We start from the raw sequence: 9,982 nt of genomic DNA, 5'->3' as shown, positions 1-9,982 counted from the left end.
ACACTCCAGATTAACCAAAAGAGAATGTTTCATCCAACAGCAGAAGGTAAAAAAGCTCCAGTGGTCCTTGCCAATCCAACTAAGGAATATTCCTGATCCCAAATTCAGAGATTGTGTTTTAGTGCTGAGCAGACACCTGAGAGGTGCAACCAGCTCCACCCAACTTCCCCATCTCAGGTTGCGCCAATCTCCAGTGCATGAAAAGGAGGTGGAAAAGAAAACAAAAACTGAAAAACAACGACACAGAAACCAAGTTAATCACCAAAGAAGTGGGGGGAAAAAATCCTTCCTGGCCTCTACAGGCAACCAGAAGCCTTGAAACACAGCCTTAATTAATTAAAACCAATATGAACATGGTGCAACAAGCCTTGTAAGCATATTGAAGACATGCAGTATCATCCGTATGCTGTTATGCAACGTGTTGATGACTGTAGCAAGCTCATCTTGAATCCAATTTGTATCCTGGTGCCCAAGACTGTTTAAAAGGCCACCCCCGAACTCTGCTTCTGTGATGTCTAGAAATAATCTTCTAATTTCTAGCCTGTATTTTTAAATGAACAAATTTGCCCTATTTGATCTTACACTAGCACTGTCCTTTAATCCAAATAGATTTTCCCTTGTTAGTTGGTATTCCCTTTCCTGTCCTCCGCATGAATTTAATGCTGAGTAGTCATTTTCCCCTTCAGCCTTTTCCAAGGTGAATCCTCAGCGTAACCACTAGAAAGGGGTCCTCCCCCAGGCAGCACATATCCTCCAGTTACTGCCCTTGTCCCATTACACACCCTCTCCTTCAGTGAATCACCCTCCTCCTGCATGCTCACCCAGTATCGTTGTTACACAACAGACATTTATGTCCTGCCTGTAACTTGTTCCAATAATTAAGATTCCCCATGGTCCAGCTCATAGCCTGCAGGCCTGATTTAAGCCCTGGGAAGCTTGTGTTTGGCCTGCCATGGTACCCTAGAGGAGCTATGCAGATGCTCACACTACCCTAAAAGTCTGAGTCCTCGTATCTGAAGGCAGGTCCTGGCCATCTTCACTGAGCTCTCAATTCAGCATACCCCTAATGTGGAAACGCATCCCCCAGATAACCGGATCCCCTTGGTTCAGTTTTCCTTCCCTTCATCACCTACTCTGAGACACACAGCTGATTATGACATGGAGGCGGTGAGCCCAAATTGTCACAAATAGCTGAAATTAAGTTTGTGCCATGTAAATTGAGTCTTTCTGGTACAAATCACATCTCTGAGAGTACCTGTAGATCTGCTTTAAGCACACCTGCAGCACTGTTGTTTTCCCCCATGCGCTCTGTACAGAGATAGCTCTCCTGATCTGTCTGGATGCACTGCTGACTGGATCTGATAGGCGTGAAAGCAGCACGAAGCCTTGAACTCGTTCTGCCTGCTCTGCTGCTACACTGGGAGCTGGTTAATGCATGGCCATTGCTCAATGGTGTCTACATGCTTGACGGATTGATTTCCTGTGCTTTCTTGTAGCAGGAATAGCCTGCATGCATTTCAGCATAACATCTTCTGAGCTGTGGGCTTGTTTTGTATAAAGGTGCAAGAAATGAGAAAGGACTGAAAATACGTAGGATGTGAAAGGGAGTGTGGATTAGTGGGTAGAGCGCAGAGTAGGCAATTAGCAGACAGGTTCCCCGCTCCTAGTTTGGTTGGAGTTGTTGTGAGAACTGGGGTCAGTGAATCATGGGCTGGTTGATCTAATTCTCTGTGACTCTCCATGACTTCATCAGTCATCGGTGTTTGAAACGCTGCTCTGGAGCCTGTCTAAAGGAGTGCCCCAGGCTTAGCTTAACTGTTTCTACTCTAGTTAGTTTGAAATGGACCCAATTTCTTCACTTTTTCCATCCCAGGGAATTTAATTTTTTATAGGTACTTACCCATAAAGATTTCTGTAAAGCACGTTGCACAGTGGAAAACACTTTAGTACAAGCAATAAACTACCCAAGCTTACTGGTGTACATACAATGAAAAAAACGAAGTTCAAAACAAGAACAAAAGCATCACGGAATATATAAAATGGATATACAAGTTATACATAAGAAGAAATATATAAGATGGAATATATAAAGATTTAGAGGGGTCACAATAATGAGAATGAGCAAACAAAAAGGCTGCATAGCAATTTCAGGGAAAAAGTTTCATTTTTTCCGAAAAATGTCAGTCAGTTCCACAGTACCTGCCTCAGTTTCCCTAATTGCTACATTGGGTTAGCAACCCAGACCTATTTTGGAAAGGTGTTGTCAAGTTTAATTTGCGAACCTTTGAAAAACGCTCCGAGTTTTCAGATGAAAGGCATTGCAGATGCCAAACGTGGGTGTATACTCTGAGTCAGAGGCACAGACATGGGCATATTGTGTGATCGGCTTGACGCACGGCACTAGATAGGAGACAGTTGTCCTCTGCAGGAAATTTAGGGATGGTTGGTGCAAAAATCACAGATGATGCTTACACAAGCGTGAACTCATGCTATAGAAATCAGGAGCCACCCTCTGAGAGGTGCCAAGATAAAGCCTGCAATAAAGAGAAGTCCAGTCTGTACTTTGGCTTCTAAATTGCCTGAAAAATACATGTGTTCACACAAGTCTTCTAAATACGGTTGGGAGTTGAAGCCCAAATTGTCTAACAAACTACTCTTTAACTAACAAAGTGCCCTTTAACTCCAGCAGTCCTCCTGTGATTCCTAGGCAGAATCAGCCAGCACTGGCGCTGCTTATGAGCACCAACGCGCACCTCAAGCTTCAGACAGGTGTGAACAGTAGAGGCCAAAAATAACAAGAGAGAGGTGGGCCCCATCTGCAGACGATTTTTTTGGCAAGAAAAAGACATGATGAAGTGAGATGAGGTGCAGACAGATGATGGGGAAGAGTGGGCTTGGCCTTTGGCTATAGAGCAAAGGCGCAGTCCCAGGACATGTGGCAGCAGTGGCGATGCATTTGGCTCTTGCTGGCCACATGTGGGCCTGCCATGGCTTCACAGGTATTTAGAAGCAGGACGTGCCCTGGGCACTAATGCCAGGTGTGTGGGATGCTGCCAGTGAGCTGAGGTTGAAAGGGGACCAGTGAAAGTGGCATTGCACAGAAGTGACTGGCAGCAGTGGGGAATGTCCTTTACACGCGTGAGTGACATCCATCCTTCCTTTCTCCCTGCACACCCAAGGGATGTTCAGCCCAGACTACTGGCAAACAGATTCTGCTTCAAGAAATCCAGTTTGTGCTTGGCTCCATTACTTCTTTCTGCCTGACACAGAGAATTTAAGCTGAAGATTCTCACCAATTAAGCAGCAAGGGCAGATGCCACCCAAGCTATTCAAAAGCCAAAGCAAAACCTGCAGCTTTACAAAACATACTGACTGTCATGAAGGCTGACAACAGCCCACCTGAGTATGACTGGAGCAGCATTAGATGATCGACATTACATTGTCTTACATCTCGGGTATGGCCATAATTCATCAGTACTGCAACAAATGGAGGAGCTAAAGCCATGGCCTGACTTACCAGAGGGCGCCAGTCTTGTGTGTGCCTCTGCATGGACAGAAAAATCAATAATAAACCTCCTCCTGAGCTCAGTTACTCCCAGCTCTGCATGGAATAACTGGAATAAACTCATTTATTCTGGACTTGCATCAGCCAAACCAAGGTGAAAACATTCAGCCCTTAATCTTTTGACAGCGTTACCTACTCCAAAATCTTAACAAAGTGTCAGGAAGACAAGAGAAACCAAGGCCACCTTCTACCAAGTTAGACCTCTTTGTATAGATGTTTTTTGTTTCTGAAGTATTAATGCTAACTTGGAAAAGCTCTGCTGAGTCTTTTCTGTACACGTGAGAACAGGCACCTCCACCCTCCAGTATTTTTAATTACTTGGAGATCTATAGGACTGTTGATGTTATAAAGATCAGCTCAACCCAGGAAGCCAAGAGGAAAGAAATACACATATGTCAGCCAAGCTTTCTTTTATGAAATTAGTTTTTAAAAAATAGCATTGCTCTTTCCTATGCCAGAGAATGACTTCTGACTCACGAAAGACTGTGGTCCTATTAATAAAAAACTGTCCATTAGAAATTACTGCAAAAGGTGCGGCCTTTCCCAACAACTGTTTTCAAAAAATATTGTATACTGAATCATTTCTCATATATAGAGAGCCATGATGACATACAGGCTTTAAGAGGGGTTGGATCCATGAGCCAGGGGTCCCAACTGCATTTCAATTGAAGAGGTAAAAAAAAATTCTCTTTCCTTTTCTCTCATTCTGCACAGTCAAAGCACTTAGAAACCATATCTGTAAGACAGGCACTTCCTTGCTATCTCCTTCTCATATCAGATCCCAAATGTATATTTTGGGCTGCACCTCTATTTCCTCCACACCTAAAAAAGAGCTGCGAAATGCAGACCTGGATTTTTCCTCCATTACTTGAGATACTTCCAACAGGGGTTTTGTTATGGTTTCCTAATGAAAAAATATTACAGGCTAAAAATCACATTCTCCAGCAACACCATCATTGCATTCTGTGAAAATTAAATAAAGCACTAATCTTAGGCATGGTTAATTTGCACCCTGGACGCTAATCTCAGAGCAATCTTACTGAAATTCACAGTATAATCTATGTTAAATTGATATGATATGAGTGGAAGCTGATGGAATTCACCAGTGCTTATAAAAAGCCCTTTTCGTCTGAAATCTTTTGTGATTTCTACAAGTTGACCATTTCACAGGAATACAACCAGTGGAGACAGATCTCTTTTTAAAACTCTAAGTTCTTTTTTCTTGCAAGAAACATTTTGGCTATCTGGCTGTAAAATATTTCCTGTTACAGGTGTGTTTCTCAGTTCAGTGGACAGTCATGGGAAGAACTACATCAGGTACACCCGAACCCTTAGCTCAGTGACAACCTGCAATGAAATAGGCAATGAGGGGTTTATTCCACTGATCACATCAGTGGAGATGGCATGGCTCTGTGGCGAAAACAAGACTGGCCAACTTTTACTTCAGGTCAGCTGTGTTCTGATACATGGTCGGGCTATTTCCAGGTCTAGGTAGAAGGACCTTGCACAAACCGAACATCAAAATCAAGATAATAGGGTCTTTTAAACCCAGTATTATCCATACGTTTCCCCTCCCTGTCCTACTGAATACAGTAAGGCCTCAGGGGAACCCAGTTTAAGAATGCTTTATTCTAGGCGTTCATTTTAATTACGACCATAATTATTTTTGTGCATGTGTATGACCCAGTTAACAAACCCATCTTCGGCATCTCATGGTCTCCCCGACCCTGCCCATCTCTGCAAGGAGGTAACCTCAGCTCCTGGCAACAACGAGCAAAATTATTTTTGAAACAAGCGGTTGAACTGGTTGCTACATCTTAATGAAAATGGTTTTTTAAAAAAACACATTTCTATGTATATAAACAGCCCTTCCTCCCAAACCTGGTTAGACAAGAATGTTCCTGGGTGTGGACTGCCTTGTATAATTAACTGCACAGCTGTAGCTTCTGATCCCTGGTAACGTCTGCTTCTTTCTTTCTCCCTGTGTCTACCTAGCTTAATCCAGGCGTTCTCCTCCTCCTCGCAGGAGCTCCAGGTGCGTCACTTGGGCAGAAACTTCCCTGCCTTCCACCGTCATTCCTTGCTGAGACAACGACCGGGCAGACAGACCAGCTTTGTAGAGGGCTGAGAGACAGGAACGGGGGGAAAGACTGAGCAGCGAAGACAACGTGCCCTGTTCAGACAATGGAAACGGGGAGTGCAGCAAGGACAAATGGTACCACTGGGAAACCAGAAGATGTGAAGAGTCCGTCTGCCCCCAAAAAGGAAGAAGAAGCGAAGAAGACTACAAGCCCCGGTGGAGGTGAGAAGGAACCTATGAAAGGCACTGGCAGTGCTGCTCTGGAGGCTGGGCAAATCAAGAGCTCACTCTTCTCTGGGAGTGACTGGAAGAGGCCCATCATTCAGTTTGTGGAGTCGTCCGATGAGAAGAGATCGACCTACTTCAGCATGGATTCGGCAGATCCAAAGAAGATGCAGTATGCCAGTGGACAGATAGGAGACATGAGGAGACCAGCCCTCTCCTTTGCAGACAAAGGCGATCTCAGGAAGTCCCTCTTCTCCTTGGATTCCAAAAAGAGCTTCCTGCCTAGTGAAGGGGAAGGGAGGAAGTCGTTGTTCTCTGGGGGGCAGATGGGGGACCTGAAGAAAACTTCCCTCCCTCTGGTGGAGACAGGGGACCTGAGAAGATCCACCTTCAACAAGCCCGACAGAGCAGCTGGGTCACGGCCCAGGGTGAAGCTCGAGGATGTTCTGTGCGATTCCTGCATCGACAACAAGCAAAAGGCCGTGAAGTCCTGCTTGGTGTGCCAGGCTTCCTTCTGTGAGCTGCACCTCAAGCCCCATCTGGAGGGAGCAGCTTTCCGGGACCACCAACTGCTGGACCCCATCAGGGACTTTGAAGCAAGAAAATGCCCTGTGCATGGGAAGACCATGGAGCTGTTCTGTCAGACAGACCAGATGTGCATCTGCTACCTCTGCATGTTCCAGGAGCACAAGAACCACAGCACAGTGACAGTGGAGATCGAGAAGGCGGGAAAAGAGGTATGGCTCTTCCTACTGCACATTCCTAGTCTTTCCAGTGGACCTCAATAATTACACAGCTTTTGCTCTCCAGCTTACAGTCTCTCCTATAAGCGTGTCTGCAATGTAATGCTGGGATGCAGGGGTGGTCGATGGGAAGCATTTAATGGAGAACTGGTGTTACCTGGGTTCTGCTGCAGTGGGACTGGTGTACTCCTAATGGCTGGTTTGAGACTGGATTGAGGCGGGTGGAGAGCCTGGTTTCCACCCCTGGTTGCACCACTGACTTTCAGCACAAGTTGAATCAAAGCCCTACATGTCAAGTCCTCAAAAAAACTGTCTCGAGTTCTGACAGTGTTTGTGTAGTGTTACCCACAGCCAGAAAGGTGGGGCATTGCTGAAGTGCAGGACCTGCAGAATACAGGCAGTCAGATCAGCGGCTGCTCAAGTTATTAGTGGCTGCTAGGTTACTATTGAAAATTGCCACCTCAGCTACTTCGAGTGAGATTATGTTGTTTTGTTTTTCTTTTCTGATATGGTTATAATAGCGTCCAGCCACACCTATGGGTAGATTCTTTTGAAGCTTAGATGAAGAAAAAAAACCCTGGTGCAAACATAAAACATTGTAATTTCCTCTGAAGTGTTACTACAATAGGTTTAGGGGATGGACATCTAAGGAGATGAGGCTGGCATGTGGAACAGTGCTCACTACTGAAAAGTCTCCCACCTTTGCTTAACGTCTCACTCGTGCCGTTTGCTTTCTGGGTGGATGTACGATTATTCCACTAGCTGTAGTAAAGATGAGGGTCTCACCATGCTCAGTGCTGTACATCCCCATGTAAGAGCATGTCCTAGCCTAAAGACCTTCTGCTCTAAGCAGACAGGAGAGATTACAGAAAGGAGACCCATGAAACGGTAATGTAAAACCATTTGCCTAGAGTCACATAGACCGTGGGACTGGAAAGGCTCTAAGATCTGCTAAATACCAGACTTAAATACAACCCAAGCCAGCGCTCTGATGTGGTGAATGGACAAATACAAATACCCCCTGTTGAAAATTGAGTTACATGTAACTTGGAAGAACAGTTTAACTCTGTGGTGCTAGGAATATTTCTCTCATAAGGCTGAGAGAGCATCTTATCTAGAATTTATCTCTGTCTTCTGGTGCAAATCTTTGGTCTTTTCTTGCAACGTCATCTCCAACTCGCAGCCTTGCTGAAACCAGACAAGATTTCTTCCATGCCTCAGCCAGGCTTTCGTAAAAGAAATTCCTGAGGGCTTGCTAGCCTGCTGTTTGTTTCATAACTGCTTGTTCTGGTGGTTTTGATGTCAGCTGTGAACATAGCGTATGCCTAACTAACTCTCACAAAGCTGCGTCTAGTGTCTGCCAGGTTGTCCCATTCCTCCTAGTAATTTCTACTGAAAAGAGGTTTACAGTTGCTCTCTGGGGTACCAGAGCTGTCCAGAGACTTCTTCCTGGGGTGTGATGGACCTAGAACACTTTGCTGTTTAAAAGGCAACCATAGCTGGGCAGAGAAGACTTTGAGATTTCTGAGGGTTCTTGTGCCATTCTTGTTAGCTCTGTGCTTTAGTTCCTGTACTGTCCTGTGCTGCTTCTGCTAAGCCTAAAGGATTTGGGGCTTTATCAATATGAATCATACACAAGTGCAAGTTTCTCCTGACAACAAGTTTTGCTCGTGTTGTAACTTGAGCGAGTATTCACTCAGACAAAAACAATTAGCAGGATAGCTGTTGCTTACAAATGTTTATTCCCTAGCCTGGATTTATTCACCATTGGTGGAGCCTTAGCAAGAACCACAAAGAGGAATGAACATTTCCAAGTCTCTTGTGTGCACCAACCGTTCTTTTCAAGTCTTGCAAATGAGCCGAGCTGGCATATGACCACAAATTGGAAGAGTGGCAAAGTGGTGCTGCTGGCCTTTGTGGAAAGAACAAGCAGAAAACCCACACCAGATCAACCTCATCCCTGCCCCGTTTTCACAGCTTGGCATCGAAGCAGCTCTGGGGTAGCTTTACTGTGAATATGGGCGCTCAGCAATTTGGTGGCACAGAATTGTCACATAATAAGGTGCGATAGGCTTGGTATAGGTACATCCATTACTTTCGTATTGCAGAATTAATGCAGATTACAGCCTCCCTCGTGAGTCTATCTTTGCAATAAGCCTGTAGGGAAGAGAGGTGCTGTACTTCAGCGTTGGGAAAACAAGGAATAGCTTAAGATCCTTCTGTAGAATTAGGCAACTTTGCTTGCTCCACAACGCAGACAGAGACAGTATAGTTTAAGAGAAGAGGAATGCAAACAAGCCAGAATACAGACACCTACTGGTTAGAGCATTTGGGCAAGCAGTGGAAAGGCTGCTACCTGTCTGCGAGACAGAGGGAGGGCACAGCAGCATCTTCCACTTTGCAGGAGCCTGGGGTGAGAGTCACTCATCCCCTTTTCCTGGGGTGCTGCCGAGCAGACAGGAGTGAAAGGCACAGGGGGGTCAGACACAGACAACTTGGCAGGAAGGCAGAGACATTTTTTCTGCGTTTCCACCCAGCACTATTTGCATATTTTACCCAGCAAACCTTTAATGCCTTCCCCAGATCCACTTTGCATTAGTTTCCTGCTACAGATTTAAAGGAAAAGTATCACCCCCACCAGAATCAGTACAACAAACAACCAAGAAAAGGTCTGTGAGGCTGGGTAATAACCACACACAGTTGAAAAGTGAGAACTGTCAATAGCAGCTTGTACTCGCAAATGAAACCCTCTGGCCCGCTTGATTTATCAGCAGAACTAGAGCCCCCCTTTCAGACAGCATCCTTCATTTTGAAAGGGGATCCTTCATTCAAAACCTGTTTTACAGGCCTATTCTCCATATGAGACAACTTCACATATGCCTGCCAGTCACAGAGCTGTAAATAACCTGGCGTAGCTATCCAGCGCCAGCCTTAGTACTCAGCATGTCAGGTCAGTTCTAGTGAAAAGCACTTTGATTTTTTCCTTTCATTCTTTCCCTCTAAAGAAAAGTTGGCATTGTACAGCAGGTTTAAAGAGGCAGCAGAGAACTGCTGTGCAGGAACGGGAGCTGGGTGTTCCTCATTTCAACAAAGCCACTTTTAAAAGGGGAGACTTCACAGAGTCTGGACTAGGCTTTGAACTCAACCATCCACAGAGATGGATCCAGAGGGATTTCCATCTGAACCCTCTCTGTATTCCTTTCACCGTCCGAATAGAGAGCAAACAAGAGTGCATCAGTGTGCCAGTGGAAGGACTGTTTTGCCTTCCCCACTGATGCCAGGTTAGGGCAGGATGTGAGACCTTATCTACACTATTTGTGGTTGCTCTGTGGACACAGCTGAAAATAGATACTCTTTCCAGAGATGGTG

At 45.3% G+C, this 9,982-nt stretch overlaps 1 protein-coding gene across 1 annotated transcript in view; it reads left to right on the top strand.

The window, feature by feature from the left end:
* The first annotated feature begins 5,749 nt into the window (after nt 1–5,749).
* TRIM29 (tripartite motif containing 29) overlaps nt 5,750–9,982 on the top strand; it is a 21,999-nt gene continuing 17,766 nt past the window's right edge. Inside the window, exon 1 of the mRNA XM_010194756.1 lies at nt 5,750–6,607. Within this exon, the coding sequence (XP_010193058.1) occupies nt 5,750–6,607 (858 nt within the window). The remainder of the gene's footprint in view (nt 6,608–9,982) is intronic.

Source organism: Mesitornis unicolor, unplaced genomic scaffold, assembly GCF_000695765.1.
Source record: "Mesitornis unicolor isolate BGI_N332 unplaced genomic scaffold, ASM69576v1 scaffold9401, whole genome shotgun sequence".
In the NCBI taxonomy this organism is placed as follows: domain Eukaryota; kingdom Metazoa; phylum Chordata; class Aves; order Mesitornithiformes; family Mesitornithidae; genus Mesitornis; species Mesitornis unicolor.
Note: the sequence above shows the minus strand (reverse complement) of the source record. Positions and strands in the feature narration are given on the sequence as shown.